This window comes from Falco naumanni, chromosome 7 (assembly GCF_017639655.2).
Source record: "Falco naumanni isolate bFalNau1 chromosome 7, bFalNau1.pat, whole genome shotgun sequence".
NCBI lineage: Eukaryota > Metazoa > Chordata > Aves > Falconiformes > Falconidae > Falco > Falco naumanni.
In genome coordinates this window covers 1,116,895-1,137,159 of record NC_054060.1, presented here as the reverse complement: position 1 = coordinate 1,137,159, position 20,265 = coordinate 1,116,895, and the positions used below count along the sequence as shown (strand labels likewise).

The window sequence follows — 20,265 nt, the reverse complement described above, 5'->3', positions numbered from 1 at the left end:
TTTTCCCCTAAGCTAGGCATAACAAATTCAGTGACTTTGGCAAAATGCCTCAAAAATGCAAGCCATAATCCTGTGACTCATCTGCATCTACAGCTTTGTATTTTTCCACTGTGCAGAAGTGATTCCCCTGGGACTGTGAAAACCATTAGCATTTGTGTCACCTGGACCCTGGTTCTTCTGCTCTCCTCTCTAGCTGGGCAGGTTGCTCTCTCCCTCTTCTTTAAAGACAGCTTTTCTACACCCACTTTTTGCACAAAAGGGCCCAACAGAAAAATAAAAACACCCGATTGCTCTTTTACAGCAATGCATCCTGGGCCAACGGTGTCAGCTTGGAACAACAAAGTTACTCCTTGTTCCTTGGCCCTCGCTATGCAGGTCCCATCTCAGGCCTGGCCATTCCCACATGCTCCTTCCCTGCTGAACAGCAGGTGTATGAAAAGCCATTGCTTTTAGTCACAAAATTTTTCCATTATGGGACTGAATCTTCTAGCTACTGCTCAGCAGAACAGATGCAAGGCACAGCTGGGAGCCTCTCCCTGCAGGCTGTCACCTCCCCCAAGGGCTGGTCCCAGCAGAAGCACAAAACCACACAGCCACTGCTGATTTCAGGAGCTGCTGTGGGACACTGCTGCTCTGTTCTCAGATGCCCAGGGACCAACTGATGATCATAATGCATAGCAGAAGGCCAACAGCAAACAGCTTCCCAGGGACATGACTGGTGAAAAACCATACCTTGGCAAGTACACATGCCACCACCTGTCACAGGATAGCAATACAGGTACTCAGGCAGCTGTGAGATAGAGAATTATTAAAAAACAAACCTGTACTTGTCCTGTACTTTCTGCTTTATGTCTTGCAGCGAATCTTGGGATATATCTCGCTCAAGGTACCCAGAAAGCACCTCTGTGGCATTCTCTAAGTCTGCTTGGTTATTCTGCAAAGACAAAAAGAAAAAGAGTATTTTGGGGGTGGGGGGGAGGAAAGGAAGAGATTTTTTAACTCAATCCAGCTGATATCAGTACTGAAATAAAAAGCAGGATTATACATGAACTGTATAACACTCTAGTAACCTGCTCTGAGCATCGAGACTGAAAAAGCTGAAATTTCTTCATTTGATCAGAAGAGAATTTGCATATCTACCAACAAGTCTTCTGTCTTCCTTGATCTGCAACATCCTGGCAAACCTAAAAAAACCCTTTTCCTTCCTAATGGTATAGTGCAGTACAAGGCTATTAATCTCCTGTTCTGTCCCTTCTCTATTTATTTTTACCAGCATTGGCAAAGTCTGTGTTGACCCCGGTACACACACAGCAGCATCGGAGCACAGCTTTTGCTATTGCTCAGTCATTCTGTGCACCCCTTGCTGAGCACACAGTGCAGAAGCATCCTGCTTAGGTTCTGCACAAAGACCAACAAAGGACTATTCTAAACTATAAAGAGTCAATACAGCTTCACTTCTGAAGCAGATTAGGCCTCCACCTTTAGACCGTCAAAGGACAACTGTAATGGTAGTGCCCTTGGAAAAAGCCAACACCAGGGAAAGTCAAAATGCCAGATTTAAGCTTTAAGGCCTTCTTCGCCAGTTCAGGACAGAACCTCACTCTCTTGTTTCAGGTGGCAGCATCTTGTACTCTACTTTCTCCTCGAGCAGACGATGCTATATGATGCCCAGCAGGGCCACTGACTTTTGTCCAACAGAATATTAAGCCAAACTCACTTTGGTAAAGCTGGGGACAAGAGCTTCTCCAAGCATTAAATCTCTGTTTCGCTTAGCTTTATAACCTGAACTCCTGACAACCATGTTTTTTTCTCCTACCTCAAAGATAATGGACTGATTATTCTTTTTGAGGTAGAAGGCAAAGACGTAAGTGTACATGAGTGTGGCACGACACTGGCAGAGGACGTCGACTGCTTTCTTCAGGAACTGCACCTCGATCCATGACATGTTGTGCTGCTGCATCTCCTCCATTTTCTGCTTCACCTGAGCATACAGCTTGTGCTCAAAGCGCAGGCTCTGCATGTGGTTCATATAGCGGTTGCAGTAGAACAGGTACCTCTGCAGGGCTGCTCTGGATCTCTGTGTTAATTCCCATTAGGGAAAAAGAAAACAAATAGTTAAAACAAAGTAATGGCTGCAAGAAAAGTAAACCCCTCACAAGGCTCTTCCTAACCCTGAGAACAAGCTTCCTTTCCAAAGGCGTTTCCTTTCCTCTCACGCTGGCCAGAGTTAGATGGTGCTGCTTTGTGTGGCACTATTAACCCTGACATAGTGTGGAGATGAAGCCAGACCCATAGCAGCTCACCCTCATGTGGGGGACTTCCTAGCACTGCTGTGACATCCTCACTCCCAGCCCTGAAAGTAAACAGAATCACATTGCTAAAACCTAATCAGTTTTGAATTTCAGCCTCACAGTTCAAGCTACAAGACTTAAATGCTTCCAGTGTCATAACAGACAGTGAGAAGCAGATTTTCTTTTTTATTATTTTGGCTAATAAGGAATTCCAATTAAACAATTATTGTGCTTGTATTAAGAGGGCACCCTTAGGTTGCCTAGGCCATATTGATTATAGAGCAGAGGAAAGATGCCATGTGCTAAGTAGTACAAGAGAACCAAGATACTCAATGCATAGCCATCAATCTTATTTACTTCTCACTGACAGATCAGCTAGGGGGAAAAAAAAAAAAAGACAACAGCATGAGCATGGCTAACTTCTACGTTGTGGATGTACACTATCAGCCAAAGTCATCCTTATCTGCAGGAAATACTTTGGTTCTTGGCTATAACAGTACTTTGACAGAGATGCAGGTAAAATGGATTTCTGTAAGCTGTGGCACACAACATGCAATCCCTCCCCACTAAAAAGGTGTTTGGCTCTATCCATATTCACTGAACAGTTTAATGTAGCTGCAACCTCACCCACTATTTCTTCTATGTCAAGCCTCTGAATGTAGTTATTGGAATGACAGCAGTCCATTTATATTCAAAACATCTGCTGTGTTTAAACACCTCAGGATTCACATTAAGAGCTTTGCAGTAAAGAGCATTTTATGAAGGATGTGAGGACTGTCATCTCAGACCCATGGCATTATGATGACTCCATGTTAAGAGCTGCTATAAAACAGGCAAGGCAGCGTGACAGATAACTGAGTTAACATGTTCTTTAAATTGGGTTAAGGTGGCTTTGAACAGGTGGGTTTTTTTCTTCCCTAGCAGGAAGCAAGAGTCCAGAGTTGCAGGGGAACTTCACTGTCTTTTGGATTCATGCCCAAATCCAGGAAATTCTTCAGAGCCAGTTTATAGGTTTACAGAAAGCATGCCACAGGGCTGGTGATCTCACTTATCACCAAAGGTTATGGACTCACCTCTTGTGCATCCCTTGCTGCCTTTGCATCATCCTCATTGTAGCGATTACAGTTGTACCTGTAACAGGGACACAGATTCCACAGATTTCAGTCCAAATCAATACCATTTGCATCACAGCATCTTCCAGCAAGGCACGCTCCTGAACTCACCAGGCAGATCCGTGTGGCTCCCAAGGGCCCAGACACACCCAGCAGAACTCCGCTTTGCAGTTCTGGTTCCGACAGACCATGTGGTTGCAGCCCCCGTCCTTCTCAATGGTGACATGGCATTTTGGGCATTCCTGTTCACAGGACAAAGAGCACCGTTAGCAGTGAAAGAACAGAATCCACAGTCTTGTGAAGTCAGAAGGGCTCCCATGGCAGTAAGAGGTAGCACGTCAAGTGAAATGCATGATTTACTACTTCCCTTTGATCATCGAGATCCATTTTTGAGTCAAGCCTTAAAATATTCCCAAACTCCAAGCAGCTAGACAGCAAAAAACCCTAAGGAGTAACACATTTTTATCTATGCTGCTATTATAGTGGTACACTGGCTAGGTAATTTCATGACCTCCTCCAAAATCACAGCAGTAGTGATGGTCTGTAACATCCATGGGGAAGGCATCTGGCTTTCCCCACCATCAAGTGTTTGGTCCACTGCAGCACTCAAACTGAAAAAGCCTAACAGTAAGCTGATATCATGCTGTTATCAAACCAAGACACCTGCAATTGTAAAATGTCATCCAAAAAGTATCTGAAAACATGCAGCAAGAATCTAGCGTGCTTCAAAGAAGTTTCTGTCAACTAAAAAGACACTTCTCCTCCTGGGGCATTTCCACATTTCCAATCAGATCCCTTTTTTCCCCTTCATGTGACACCTCACAAAAGCCCACATGGGGCTTCCCTTTCAGGTGTGAGGCCTTTGACAAATACAAGGATATCAGAGCAGCACTGCACAGGGAAATCTTTGGGGAATAGGCTGGTTTTTTATAACACTAATATCATTCTCATACATCAGCAGCATATGACATCTTCCTAAAATGATATTCAACTCATGTAGAGTATAAAAGATTTATTTCTGTTGTATGACAATGAGTACACAAAGCCGAGGCTGCAAGAATATACTAAGCTGCCTCTACAAGCAAAGGAAGCCAGCCCAACTCTCTTCTGCCACTTGTTCCTGTCCTTGTGGCACTTCTCTTGTGCCAGGACACAAGGCGGCTGCACAAGAGCTGGGCCAAGGAACACAGTAGGTTAAAATCAACCAGCAAGTACAGAGGAACAAAACCCCCAAAATAAACCCAAACACATTTTAGCTGGTATGAGTTCCTTGGTCCAGCTTATTACACAACCACAGCAGCATTTACGAACATTTTGCAGAAGCCAGATTTATCTACAAGGCAGTAACAAAGATATCCAAACAAGTAATCCACACTCACATAAAATTCACTGCAGCTTTTGGGTCAGGAGCAGATAAAAACCCCTCCCCAGTTACGAGCACCTCTTTACTGTTGGCTAACCAGAACCACCACTTCCTACTCTGGCATTCAGATAAATTCTCAATAAAGGAAGAAGCCAACGTGTTCAATCAGTCTATAACTGCTACTTTTATATAGGACACAATCCAACACCTTCTTGTATGCCCACTCCAAGTGCCCCAACTACTACTCCACTTTCACACGAGTTTGCCTATTTGTATTGTAAGAGACAAGAGAATTTGTACACCAAGAAGTACTCTGAAGATAGCTCAGGAGGTGCAAAGGACCAGTGTGGTCTCCAGATGTCAGACATGGCCCTTCCTACTGCAGGGAGGGAGGTCTGCAGTAAAGTAAAGCAGGTTACAAAGGAAGAGAGGCAAGGGGGAAATCATAAGGGACTGCAACTTCTCTTGGCCAATATAAGAGAGTACTTTCAGCTAGTTTTGCTTCCTGGTGATTGCAACTTTGCAGACCTGAGCACTGATGAAAAATAAGGCTCATTACAGCAGCTTGCCCTTACTTTGTGGTTATCCTTGCTTTGAGCCGGGGCGCCAAACAAGATGACATTCCTTTCCAACCTAAATCATTTCATGATTCTGATCTCCCGAGCAATGGCAGGGCACTCCGCTTGAGTGCTGTCATCATTTCTTCTTCTTGGAAGTGCTGCTTTGGTCCTACTGCCTGATCCTGAAGGGGGAGGGTTAAGGACTGGGCAGAAACAGGCAACATCCCACACAACCAGAAAGGTTTTCCTGAGCCATTCCTTTGAAAGGAGAAGCTATTACAGCACTTGTTTGGAGAGCACTGACCTCCTGTTCAGCCAAGAGGGACAGCATTCCTATCCCATCAACAGGTCACAACCAGGGCTTCGCCTGAGTAAGAGGACAAAGCTCTGTTTCTAGCCAGAAGACCAGGTTTGTCATGTAAATAGAAAGACTCCCCCTATTTGGGGAACTACTCCAGTAGTTAGATGAGTGTGTCTTTCCAGTCACACCTCTCATCCCATCCTTGTGCTCTGTTAGTACACTGCAGGCTAGCTGGCTGCTTTTTGTGTTTTGGTTCAAGTTTTTGGGGGCTGGTTATTACTCAGATGGGCTCAACCAGCAAGCAAGCCCCTAAGGAGACTTTTCCACATCTCCTTTCCTCCACATCACCTGTGTTTGTCCTACAGACAGAGTAAATGAAGCACGGTAGCTCCCTTGCTGTCCCTCTGTGGGGAAACAGCATCAAGATGTCCTCTTGGGCTGTCCATAGGATGGATACTCAGCCAGGTAAGCTTTTTCCCAATTGGTCAATCAATGCAGTTCTATGAACTTCAGAGTAAAAAAAAAAAAAAAAAAAAAAAAAAAAAAAAAAGTCTCTCCTTTCAGCACCATACCCAGCACAGTATCTATTTTCCTTTTCCAGGCAGCCCTCCATCCTATTGCAATCCTGCACCAACACATCAGGACCCAAATTCAGGTTTACCCCATCAATATCCTTCACAACTGTGAAGATCCCAGATCTATTTGCCCATCAGCCAGGGTGCGCTTTGCTAATATGTACAAAGAGTGGCACTGCACCCCTGTCACATCATGACACAGCTCCCCGTCACTCAAACGCTGACCCTGGGGCACACAGCAATGAATGTTTTTTCAAGAGAAGATGGTGGTCACAGAGCTGCGCAATTTCTTCCAAACATCTCATCTGTGGAGACGCTGACACCTGCATGCCACAGTGGAAGACACTGCTAATCCAAACAGCTGCAGCAATCACTCCTGCTTAAGAAAATCCCACAACTGAAAGAGAGAAACAGTTTCCAGATGACCTGCCAAGCTGGAGAGGCACAGTGGAGCATGTCCACACCACAAAGATGTGGGGCCATCCTCATCTGCAACCAGGCTCAATTAGAAGCACTGAAATTCTGCTCTCCTGTCTTTGAGGAGGAGACCAAGCTCTTAAGTGTCTCAATACCACACAATACTTAGGGCTTCTGGCCCTGTGATGCCAACTGGAACAAAAAGACCCTAATTACAGCCCTTTTATTACAGGGAATGCCATCCTTTTCAAGCCTTATATACCTATAAAAGCAAAGCACAAAAGACAGATTATATAGTAAGCTGTACAGATCCATGAAGTTACATATTAGTGTAGAAGGTGAATATTATTAAAAATTAAGGAAAAGTCGTAAGAACATACTAAAGAAATGCTGAACACCAGCAGAAAGAAAAAAAGCAGCAACTACTCAAGCCACCAACGCAATGAGTGGGCGAGATTTATAGATTAAAGAGGACAGGGAAGATCTTATTGAGAATTACAGCTACGCAACAACATAATAGCCAGCAAATCAAATTACTAAACCAGTAGATTATTCTGCACGTTATCTGTCATGCCACAATACAGAAGTGACCTCGTTAACACTGTTCCACTCTGAACAATTTGGTGTTGTGCTTAAATGCTGTACTTCAAAACAAAAGCCTAGGCAACCTGGCAAAGGAGAACAATCCCTATTTTGTCCTAAAAGGTTGCATGTACATAGAACACCATAAACCTCTGCTGCTGTTATATGAATGGGAAGCTAAATGGAAACATATTTCATATTTCAGGGTGGGTGAAAGATTAGTACTCTCCAGAATTCCCGGAGGCAACTGGTGTACAACAGCCTCCCAACCACATTCACAGTGAGGTCCTCACCTACAACCCATGTGATTAAAAAAAAAAAAGAATCCTCAAACACCATGGGGATTTTTTAATGCATTTCAACAAAATGAAAAAATGCTGAACTTAACCATGGTTAGCACAAAATAATGCACCATGACAACACCTATAGTTATTGAGTAAAGCAGGATATTTTAAACACTTGTTCATCTGAGAGGAAAAGATGGCACTCTGACATCTTAGGAAAGATGCTGTTCACAACTCTGGCACGAAACTGCGCTAGTGAGAAAAGAAAGAGCAAAGTTTGATGCTAGTACCCGGGGAGGATCTAGCGGGCTGCCAGAATTTCCACACATTAGAACAAACGTAGGACTTCCAGAACGTACAAAGGGAGCAAATGTTCAGACATTAAAAAGTGACCTGAAAAGGAGAACTGGTTTTGTGCCATTTTATCTCACTTAAGAGGAGAAGAATGACAATGGCTTTTTAGGAGGAAGAAAATCTACTGGCTTTATACATCAGACATTCAAGCCCTGTCTAGCCCAAAAGATAATAAGATGGTAACACACCAGAAGCTAAAAGCAGTAAGGCAGGGGCATTTTTAGTATCAGATGAACAACTTGCATTAACACCAGTTTAACTTAAAAAAAAAAACACCCCAAAACACACCAAAATGAAACAAACAAAACAAAAAAAAAAAACCAGCCAAAAAAACCCCTAAACAGTGCCTTGGGTGAAGACCTGCACTATTAGCATCTTTGTTGTTCTTCCATTAGCATTCCAAGATGCAGAAAGATTAACATCACTGAAACTCAGGTTTGAAAGAGGTTTCCCATCCTCCTTTTAGGCTTCTTTCAAACAGTCTTGATACACCTTAAGAGCCTAAAATAATTGCAGAAATCCAAGTTTTCTGTATTTCTTACTCCTTTGAATGTCCACTTAATAGAAGCAATGGATCTATGTGGGTTTTTTTACAACCAAAGCCACACAAACCAGATACCTGAAACCTGCCTTAGTTCAAGAAAGGAACTACTTGAGAAGCAAGTTTGTACAACAAGCTGAAAAAGAAACGTACAAAACCTTGGACTATTCAACCCTTTTCTGCCAGACGGCTGAGAATTAAAGGCTTGATAAAGAACTTGTATTGACTTATCTCAAATCTAAATTAATTTAGTTAAGCTGAACTCATACGTGAAAAGTAGCTTATTTTAAGCAAAAAGCCATCTACTCCAGCAGTCATCTGCAATGGCTGTATCTTTTGTATAAGCAGAAGAATTTAATGCAGATCTAACTGCAAATGAATGAATGCAAAATAAATTAAGAAGTTATATAGCAACCACAGAACTCACTACTCTAGTCTTCTCATTTTTCATTCAGACCATTCTACATAATTCATAAAAAAAAAAGCATCACATCAGTTTGCGAGCAGAAACCAATTCAGCTCGGTTTCACTTTTCTATTCTCTCGTACAGCAATTGCCTAATTTCCTTTTCCTATTCTGTCTCCCAGGGCAAGCTGGAAGAAACTTATCTCATTCCTGTTGCAAAGAACTGCCCAGATTTCAAGCCCGTATTTCAGGAGGACTGGTATTTTTCTCTTATACCTTCATCTTGGCAAGTTGGGAAGTTTTCCTCCCTGAATGGAGACCACATGGGACACAACTGCAACTCAGCATCATGCTTGGAGGGCTCAAGAAAACACTTTTCAAAAGCTAGAAACGGCAATGGAGACCACAGTAGCAACTGAATTACCTGCAGAGTTTTTCCCACTGAAAAAAGGGATTTTTGCATCTGATGGTACCTGATCCGATTCCCTTCTAGGTTCTTCAAAATGAAGAAATTCAACACAGAATTTGGGCTCTGACTTGCAGTCACTGAAGCAAACAGCTGTGAAGGCACAAGACATCCCTCGCCAAACACGACTGCCCTGTTTTCCTGCTAGAAATAGTACAGAGACAGAGTAAGGACAGACATATGTGCACTCCAACCTGTGCCATTCCTATCCCAGCGTATCGCTACAGCCTCATGCTACGGCAGAAAAGGATTTTACTTGGTTCCTCTCTGAACAACAACAGGACTGTGTCAGTCAGACGGGCACTTGGGTTTCTCTGTGCCTGTGGCCAAGGGCCAGAGCAGGCAATTCAGGAAAGAGGTGGTGGTGGCTGGCAGCCCCACGGCTCTGGGCTGATCCAGTTCTCCGGAAGCTGCAAAGCTCTGACTGCACACGTTCCAGCAGCCAGCACTGCTCATGCTTCATGATTACGGCACTGTGAGATTACTGCCTTCCACATCTTGCTGCCCACAAGAAGGCAGAGATCATTATGAGGGGTGGGTTATGTTTCCTGCCAACTTTCCCCTCAATTGAATCCAGCATCAGTTCGGAGAGAGAAGAATTGTCATATTGTTCTTCAGTTAATTCAATTGATATGGATACCATAAGACTCCAGGACAGTTGGCTTGCTCAGGTGTCTGCTGTGATTACTCTGATGTTATTTTTTGTCCTGTTGCTGCGGGACAGCCTGGGCTCCAAAGTACTTTCTTGCTGTAGAAGTGTCTTGTATGGTACCAGAGGAAGTAGCTCAGACAGTGATGTTAAGGACAACAGCTCTTCTGCTGCTGATACAAGACTACAGGAACTAACAGATAAGCTGGGCTGGTGCCAGCACAGCTTGGCCATACTCGTTTCCCCTCTTCACTGTCCTCTGGATGGGTGTCTACACACACACAAGAATCTTCTTACTCTGGCCATTCAATACTGTTTCTGACAGTTTAAGCTACGCTTTATAAACTAGTCCAACCACTAGCATGTCTCCTATCTGACAGTCTAGATTCTGGTTAAAATACAAAAAGGAAGACCATCTTGACAATAATTCTATGCTAAAGTCTTTTGGCAAGCAAGCTGCAGAAACTGTTTTCTCTTTTTCAGACAGGGAGATAAGTAGCTTCCTATTGCCAGTAGCCAGCGTTAATGACACATTATTCATGTTTGGTCTACATGACACATAGATGTACACTATTTCAGCCTTTTTAAGGGACACAGAATCCAGTAAGAGAAAGCTTAACAATTGAACCTAACAAAACCCAACAAGGAGAGCTTAGATCCTGGTCTTCAGCAGCACATGCCAAGGTAGGAGTAGGTAGGAGATGGGGAGACCTAAGGCCATGACCAAGACCATACTCCTGAGGGGCAGTAGCAGCTCCTCATCTGGCTCCCAAGGGCTCTGTCACAGGCAAAATAGAGCTGTGACTATTCTGACATCTCAAGTGTTTCATACCCAAGGCTAGAAAGTGCTTTGCATGTGTTACACTCAGCCCTTTCCAAGTTATTCACTTACTCTTCTTCAGGTTTAACACAAGCAATACCCAAAGACCAAGCAAACGTTGAACAAATCGGGTTCAGTTCTTGAGCCACAATGTGTCTCTGAACACCCACCTCAGAAAAAGCCAAGTTCACTTTATTGAGCAATGTTCAGCCTCCAAGCAGGGACCACACAAGTCTCAGCCCATGAAACAGAAGTAGCCGAGGCTGCACAATTTCAGCCTGATTTTAACTGCGTGTTTCAGCCTGAAGGGTGTTTCTGCTTTCACCATAATGCAACATTCCAGTTCAATGAAAAACACGCAGCCAGCCCCAGAAAGAAGCAGCCGCTGCTGCAAACAATACCATTAACCAGTTACACAACAGAGCTAAGAAAACAAAGCAGGCATTTCCTCACACCCTCCCCACCTTCTTCCACCCTCCTGGCTCAGCAGTCATGAGACCCAGGCCTGCTCCTACCACTGCCCCCTCTACGGCATCTGCTGCTTTCCCCACCACCACCTTTGTTTTAAATCGTCCCAAAACCAAACAAATGCTGAAGTTTCAGGCAAAGTTGGGCTAGCTAGAATGAAGACTTTTACATAATAAAATCTTAACAGCTGTTCTGCCAGTCTCTATCTGGAATCTTGCCCAGCGGAAATGAACAACTCCTCAAGAGGCCAACCCAGGGGATTTAAAGGCAGATGTAAATTATCACAGCCAAATCAAGCCACAGGTGGTGCTAACATGTTTCACACCCTTGGAGTAAGGCACAGATTTGCTTAGGGAAGCCACCACTGCCAGACAGGAGTCCAAAGACTTAAAACTTGAGCTTCCTTTGAGTCTCCAATTAACTCTTTCTTACAAGAGCAAACTCCACTTAACCTGAAGAACTTCACCTGACTTGAGGCAGTAACACTTACTTGCTCTTCAAACAAGAGTACTTCAGTGTACTGTGGATTTTAAGGCTTGCTCTTAAATAGTGACATGCAACAACAAAAAAATAATCCTAGTACAGAAGAATTAGGTTGTCTGTTCTTTTCATATGGTAAGTCTACATAAAATATGAGAAAAACCCTCACCTTTGTGTTAGCTGCAATCCAATTAGAAGTTTCACTGTCATCATCACACTTCTTAATCCATTTCTTTAACCACTGTTAGAAAAATGAAGAAATAGTTTTATTTAAATAAAGGAACTGTAAATGTTCCCAAGACAGCTGCTTACATTAAGGTAAGGTACACACAACCACATGGAAATATGGCGGGGCTGGCGCTGGAAAGCAGCCACACACAGCAACTAATTTAGTCGCAGACATTTCCTGCAGCACTGTCCTGATCCAGCAAGAACATCACTCAGCCCAAACACTTCAGCAATGAATTTGCAGTCCTTAGGTTCAATCAACACAAACTTCGCATGAGACTCTGAAATAATGACACTGTACACAGTGATCTGCCAGAACTGCAGTCAGAGCCTCTGTGATGCCTAGATTTACATCTAGCCAAGTTTCTCCTGAGGCTTGCAATGCTCACCTTGTGCTTCTTTTTCGTTTGGGTGTGGGATTTTTGTGGTGTTGGAGGGAGTGTGGTGTGGGGTGTGTTGGGTTGTTTTTTTTTTAAAACCTTACTGAGTTTATCAAATGAATGCAAGTTACAAAAACAAAAAGTCTGCTTGCACCTGTTGGATAATAAGCTGACCACATCTAGCCTGGAAAGACTAGCTAAACCTTCAGTAACATCTTCCTCTCCTCTCCCCAGGAAAGATTTTCTTGCATTTGTCACTAGGAACACAGACTGCTCTGTCCCCAAGGCATGAAACATGGCTGTCCGTGAGCTCTGCAAAGCCACAGGATCCCAGGCTTGATTACAGCTTTCAACAGCTCCATGAAGAGTTCTAGAGTTCACAGCATGACAGCAGGTCCTAGGACTGAATTAATTTCTTCAACAAAACAAATCACAAGCCTGCTGGAGCCACTGAACACCTACAGAAATGCCTAGTACAGGAATGCTTGCTGTCAAGTGAAGCATTCCCTCCTGAAGCACCTTCGTTCTTCTTCAGAGGGTCACAGCTGTAACAGCCACCTCCTGCAGACGTTTCCCCATCCGGCTGAGGCACTGTTCCTTCACAAGGTCCAACTCTGAGGCATCTAGTATGGCAGTAAAGGCATCCAGTATGATTTCACTGATTCTTCTCAAGCTATGGTCTAAGCAGGTGAACGACTATGCTTCTTGATGTGAACAGCTGCAAAGCTTGTGCTTTCTAGATCTTGCACATAAATTCACTTTAAACTTGAAAAAGTTATGCATTTAGAAAAGAACTTTGACATGCTCACCTTGCATTTAACAGGATCATGCCAGTTTTCACCACAATTAAAGCTGTAAGTGAAAGCAAGGGGAAAATAAGCAAATAGGGCAGATGATTGTAATTTTATTTAAGTAGGTTAACACCGTGGAAGTTGTCTTTCTGGACTGTTCTGCTGAAAGAGCAAAGCTAGTCCTAAGGAAACACTATACATGTCAACTTCCCCTCCCCAACCCTCAAATCCCTCAACAGCTATTTCAGAGCAGTATGCATCTCAACACATTTTGATTCTATAGTGCCTGAAATCAAGGACCTTACTCAATCTGAAACCACTCAGCTGAAGGCCACCTCTCAGCAAAAGCTGGATCTGCCTGTAGGTTAAAGGAAGCCCAAGACACAGAACAACAACCACACAGTGATGGGCTCTGCAACCCAGCTGGACCTAATCCTGGCTCACCATTTGTAGCCCACCCCATGCTTCTCCCACCATCTAAACCGCAACTGAATATAAAGACTTACTACCTTGAAAGTGTATTAATACGTATTCTGTAAGTCTTTTACTTGATTTTCTTACCAAAACTGACGTCCACATTTGCAGCGAACAGGTTTAGCATCAGGATATTGGACTTTAACAACATGGTGGCAATCTGGGGCGGGACACCATTTTAACAGTCGATTACACTATGAAATAAAGCAAAAAAAAAAACCATAATGGAGAAAGGATGCTGCACAAGGATACTACCTGCCTTTCATCCCTTTTTCATCCTTTCAACCACGACCTTCAGTCACACTCCTTCCTGTCCTACCAGTCCTCTGCAATGAGAGTGCTTTCTCTTCAATCCAAGCATTCACTTTCTACTGAAAGCAAGCAGGAATACAAGTCAACTCTTCAGCATCAAATGGCCCCTTATGAAAGATGAGGAGCGTAAAGACTTTTGCTGACCTCATAGCTCACCCAGAGAAAATACTTGAAGAACATGAAGCTATGAGGCTTTCCATTGAAAAAAAAGCATGTCAGGTTTTTTGCAACTCCCATCTGTTTCACTGCTGCAACAGCCTTTCTGAAACTGCTCAAATGATGCGCACTAGCTTTTTACAAGCACTGCTTTCTAACAGTGCTTGAACACATCACCTGTTCTTGCTGTACTGCAGCCAGATATGAATCTGCATGGCTTTTGTTAGTCTTTCAGTCTGCAGCATGCTTAGCTCCACTGTTGCATTAAAAAAAAAAAACCACACAACACAAAAAACACCCTCCAAAGCACTGCACACATCACTTCAAACAAGGAGTGAAAGCTTGATCCCAGTAACAACTTACATACTAGGCTCTACAGTAAATCCCAACACATACAACAGGGAAATTGGGCTGGGGACAGAAACTATCTTACAAAGCACCTTTTTCCAAGTTTATTTTGATTTTGAGGTTGTAAAGCTACTAATATTTCGCTAAGAGCAATTTTGCAGCTTTGCTTCAAATGCCAAATGTTTAAGACATGTTAGTGTTTACAACAAGGTTTCCTGGGTTTCAGTGTAAGGTATCTCAGGTAACATCTCAAGAACTATAAATATTAAGTGCTCCTCAGAAGCTATATATTGAACAGCACTTGCATTCTCTTTATCTACAGCTGCTTGCTGTATCTCTAGATCTTTTGTCCTGCAGATTTTTTTTTAGTATTTTTCTACAGCTATATCTGCAACTAAAAGTGCTATAAAATAACCCCTGTAAAGCCTCTACCTTGTAGTCACACCCTGTTAGAGACTATGCAACAAAAACTGCTATACAGTTACAAACCAGCTTCAATTCTCTGGTTTGGTACATATGTGAGACAATTTAGAAGCCACTAAAAATTTCAAATAAAAAACTCACCTCTACAAAACTATTGGTTATTAAATGCTGGTACTTTAATTTAACCTTGGAATCTGTTATCAGACGCCTGTGAAAAGGGAAGAAACAGAAAAAACACAAAAGTTACTGTGGTAGTAAACTCTCTTTTTTCCCCCACACGTAGCTAGTAAGTTAGGACAGACAGATGGCTTTGATTCCTCTTCCTATACTTGCATGTACTTTTCTGTACTTACCCGTTCTCTGCGTTTTAGATCATTTATTATATTATTATGGAAACTACAAATATCATATTTAACTTCTAATACCAGCTTAAGAATCACACAGAAAGCTCATGCAGTTCAAAAGAACTGAACCTCTTGGTGTGGGAGTTTTTACTTAAAAACACTTTCCTGAAGTGCCCAAGAAACCAAATTACTTCATTAGTACATCTACATTAAACACGCACACTCTGTGGCAAATCCCTTTAAAAAGCTCCAGAACGATTGTTGTGCAGTTAATAACTTTGGTAGGCCTAACATTACCTGGGTTTCAGTGGAATGCTACAGCTTCAGTTTAAAAGTTAATGTTGTTTTAATCTATTTACCATAAAAAACAAAGTTGATTTAAAATCAACATCACAGAGGTTTACACAACATTAACTTTAAATTAAGTCAGCCAGCTCAGAAGCAGGAGAGCAGAAGAAAACTAGACAGATAGGAATCCTTTAAAGGCATGGTGACCACTTTTCTCCTGAACACACAGACCCAGCTGACATGTGCAGACTGTCCAGCCTAGACACATTCAAAATAATTCAATTATGTATTGCTGAGCACTTATATTGTCTTTCAGTTACGACTAAAGTGTCTTCTGCATATATAAGTATATATATATAAAGCTGGACTAATACACAGTTTGTGGTATTTGTTTTAAATCATACTGTGGAATACAGCTTTACACAGGCCACATCACATAAGTATTGAAACTAACAGATTATCCATTTCAGGGTGCAGCCAAAATCAAGTGTACTCCTGGACGTTATCATGCCACATTCATTAACAGCAGCGCATGTGACGATGCAATGTTGCATAAATCTTAGCCCTTGGCAGTCTGGGGAGCTCCTCACCAAACAACGTGCTGGTTATTACATAAACATAGCACATGGCAGCCAAATTCCCAGTGCTAAAATAAAACAAATCAGCTGACAAAGCATCTCATCAGGCCCATGTCCATGGCAAGCCTGCAATTTTGGAGTGAAACTTACTGAAGAATGAAAACACAATTTGAAGTTATGACATGAATATACATTTCACTTTCTTACTCCATATCTAGGCTTCTAGACATAATATATGTCACTTGAAAAATTTATTTTATTATAGGTATTTAAGTGGAACTGGAATTCAAATTATTATAGCGAACCAGAACACGTGGAGTACACCACTGATTTTGCTTTTCAAACTGCCTATGATCACTCCATGTTAGGAACCTCGCCTGCTCTGGGTTCAACACCACTTTCACAGCAACACTCAGGTCAAGAACTTCAAGAACTCTGCTGTGAAAACCTTTCAAACAAACAATAAACAAAACTAGACAAATTAAGAGATTAAACTCACTCCCAGTGCCCATACCCCATTTTCAGGGTACGCTCCTCTGGAAGCTATAGAAAACAACCTTTCTGAAGAAGCCAGGTTGGAAAAAACAAACTGCTTGCAAAAAACCTTAACCACTGATCTCTTCTGGCAGCTCAGTTCAGAACAGCAATCTCAAAAATTCATCCAAAGATGGCAGCAATCCTCAATGAGACCGTAACTTTTAGACTTTTTTTCCATTTTGACAATGAATCTCCTCAAAGACCCCAGTCAGTCGATTATATTATGTGAGAGGTCAAACACCTTCCCATAGGAATTACTTCAAGACCTTACTACATTCTGACATGGTACAGCAGCAGTGGTATTTGCAATATGCAAAGGAAGATTTAAAAAAAAAAAATTGAGGCAGGACTCCATGACTTCAACACAGGAACCCAAAATCCATCCATTCCCACCAAGTGGGTTGATTTTCAGAGGTTACTACCAGACTGCTTCCACCCATGAGCAGCAGCCATTAGACATGGCAGTAATAAAGGCAGCCTGCCTTGCATATTAATGAAATCAACAACTTTGCATGTAGGTTAAAGCAATTACCAGCAGCATTAGAGAGGCTGAACAAGGGATAGAAACAGATTACCTTCAGCCAGTTGAAAGGTCTTGAAAGAACTGAAAGGGACCCTCTCTTCAACCTTCTTATTTAAGCTCAACAGTAACAAAGAAAATAGACCATAAGCTAGCTAAAAACTCACAAATCCAGGGAAGTCATCTGAATTGCTACGTTTGGACTTGTAGGGAGATAATTCAACTTGAAGATGTACTGGCTTGCTGAGGGTAAGTACTGAGAAGGGAGCAAGTTAATAACTGCCCGTCTTTATCTACTTTGATTTTCTGATAAACTGATGCCTCTATACATTGCACATTAGTCTTAGGTTCCTATAGCTTGGAAATCTAGAGTTAGAGACTTTGTAAAAAGGAAACTACCTAAAAAGAAAATAATTAAGGACATGGGAGGAGGTACAGATTCCAGTTGGGATTACTTAACATTTTTATTCATGCCATTTAGTAAGATTGCTAGAGTTTTCCATCTTTGCTTTTAAAGGAAAGCATTAGGCTTCTGCAAAAAATGCACCTCCCTCCCCTAGACATTCAAGGTATCCCCTGCAAGATATGGGAAAGGTGGATATTTACCTCCACAAAACATTTATAGTTTTACTTAGACAAAGGGGACTTCTTTTCTTTACCACCTGGATGTCATTTTACTATCACGAGACCCAGGCATCTCTGCCATTTCTAGGCAAGGGAATCAATCCCGCAGCACGTCATACAAGTCAGAAGCTGCACAGATTCACCCCAGTGTCATGGTTTTCTGTGCTATAAAAGTCATGAAGTGAAATGTAATGATAGTCAGACCTACTACTAATATCAAGCAATAGCAACAGAAGCCAGTGCTGCTTTCCTTCCATCCTTTCCTTGCTACTTCTACTGCCACAACCTCGTAACAATTTTGGTTAGTCTACTTTACAGGCAGCTTATTCAAACTGTTGCAATCAAGAAAACACTCATGAAATTTCCTGCTGAGAGTGCAGACCACAAGTTGAGTTCAGATTCCAGTAACAAAATAAAAAAAACCCCACAAAAACTCAATAAAGGCTTCCACCCACTGAACTCTACAAACCACCCCTCAACAGGGCAGGAAAACACTTCAGCTACTTCCACTTCTATCCAGCCTACACTCCATAACTAACATAGAGCCACTAATGCAGAGGGATATGGGAAATCGCTAGTCAAAGCAATCGATATAAAAACCAGCAAATTGGTATCAATGAGTGAGTCAGACTTCAGGAAGGAAGGAAGGTAACAGAATAAAAACTCCTATTCAGACACTTTTTAGCATGAAGAATTAAAATGGAGTTAATCAAGGTTCAGAATTATGAAGGACATTACTCATGCAATAACATTGCCCAATATAAAACAGAAGGAAACTCATCACTCCACCATGTACGAGCAGTCATCCTACAACTGGACAACTTAATAAACAAAGTGACACAGGCTGACATACCAGCTTAATCAAATCTTATGTTTGAGGGTCAACTGCTTTCTATCAGAGGGCATACAACACACCCTCCATCACACTGTACAGAGGACTTCCTTCCTCTGACTCACGTATTAACTATAGCTATAGGACTTGGTGAACCAGTGGGTTGACCTAGGTAGGAAGTCCTGAATTCCTGCGTAAATCAAAGGAAACAAAATACACAAAGCAGTTAAACAGGGTTTGGAAAGACTGCCTAGCTTTTATTCTGCTGTCATGCTGACCAAATTGGTCAAGGAGTCTTTCCTTCAAGTACTGTGGCATAGGTTTTCCAAAGCTAAACAGGAAGCTGAGACATGCTAGTATCAAAACAGTTCAAGACCAACATCTCTGCTGCCTTATAGCCTCTATGCAGGTTTTTTTTATATAAGCCAGTACATTCGAATAACAAATAAGTAACAACAGAAAAAAAAGAGAGGAAAACCAAGCAGCAGCAAATCATCATACTCACATAACTGTATTGTCATCAACTAAGATATCACAGCCATGAGCAGGGCATGAAATGGTCTGAAAAAAAACAAAAAGGTCGTGAAAAGAACAGTGTTTATCCTGGTTTTGCATCACAAAGAATTCCAAGGCAACAGACTCACCTACAATCCACAGCAAAAATAGTACATTGGCTCTATCATCAAGTCCCAGATGTGCTACCATGCACAGCACAATGCCTCCCACCCAGAGCAAAGACACCTGCACAAGTGCCATGTAGTTCCCTCCAGCTTCACCCACAGCAGACTGTAGCTCCCAAAGCTTTAGGGCTTGGGGGTTTTTTTGTTGTTCTTTTGGGGTTTGGTTTTTTGTTGGTTTTTCTTTTTTAAACTTTAGTGGGGAAGAATTCTCCCCTCTCTTTCCCCTTCCTCTCCAATACACAACATTTCCAGAAGTCAGTCATGAGGTAACAGAGTTGACGTTTTACCTGTCCCATGCCTTCCTCCATTATTTTGGTAGTTAAATATTCACTCCAGCACTGCATACAAAACTTGTGTCCACACTCTAGGCCAGTAAAGTACTGCAAGGACAAAGAAGACATTGGATCATTTTATCATGTGGATACACTCAAATCATTTTGCCCTTCTTGATGCTGTGCAGTTTATCACATCTCATCCCTCACACCAAACTTGAGACACTCTTTATTTTGCATCACCACCACTACAGAACATTGCCAATGCAGCTGCAGTCATGCTTTCAAAGCCAGACTTTAATCCCCAACCCCAGCAGCAAGGAAAGGTGTGGCTGACATTTCCATCCTGCTTGCCTATTTAAATTGGTCCTTGTTTTAGGGGTATATACAGAGCATAGTATGGCTCTCCTCTGTTTTACTCTTGCAAATGAGTAAAATACATGCACCATTGCCACACAGGTCACAGTTATAAGATTATATGGAGTCTTCTTTTTTCCTATTTTTTTTCCACTTGGCTTGATATTGCATGTGGGTGCTACCCAGAAGTCCCAGAATATGCACACCAGCTATGCACAGCCACTAATTTAGTTCCCTCTTGTGTAGGAAACTAAGTGATCAGCGAGCAGTCTGCCTAACTGGTGAGCACTAAACAACAGAAATAGAATGGTGTGACGCTTTTAATGCGCATGCATAAAGTTTGCCAACTTGCTTGATAAACTTCCCCCTGCAATCCAGATGCTCATCAGATGAAGACACTAAAGATTCTAATTGGCAGGTAAAAATCACTAAACAAAATTCAAATAATGATTA

The 20,265-nt window shown here is 42.2% G+C and overlaps 1 protein-coding gene across 10 annotated transcripts in view; it reads right to left on the bottom strand.

Moving 5' to 3' along the window:
- The window catches only part of ARIH1 (ariadne RBR E3 ubiquitin protein ligase 1), a 62,004-nt gene that overhangs the window by 3,722 nt on the left and 38,017 nt on the right, over positions 1-20,265 (bottom strand). For 3 of the 10 annotated variants that reach the window (XM_040601127.1, XM_040601134.1, XM_040601137.1), the window contains 11 exons: positions 19,471-19,563; positions 19,009-19,064; positions 14,922-14,988; positions 13,629-13,735; positions 13,086-13,128; positions 11,838-11,909; positions 9,210-9,395; positions 3,515-3,645; positions 3,365-3,422; positions 1,817-2,089; positions 822-934 (listed from right to left, as the gene is read on the bottom strand). In XM_040601127.1, the coding sequence (XP_040457061.1) occupies positions 822-934; positions 1,817-2,089; positions 3,365-3,422; positions 3,515-3,645; positions 9,210-9,395; positions 11,838-11,909; positions 13,086-13,128; positions 13,629-13,735; positions 14,922-14,988; positions 19,009-19,064; positions 19,471-19,563 (1,199 nt within the window). Of the gene's footprint in view, positions 1-821; positions 935-1,816; positions 2,090-3,364; positions 3,423-3,514; positions 3,646-9,209; positions 9,396-11,837; positions 11,910-13,085; positions 13,129-13,628; positions 13,736-14,921; positions 14,989-19,008; positions 19,065-19,470; positions 19,564-20,265 lie in introns of those variants that run through there. The other 7 variants (XM_040601128.1, XM_040601130.1, XM_040601131.1 and 4 more) reach the window with 7 other exon arrangements.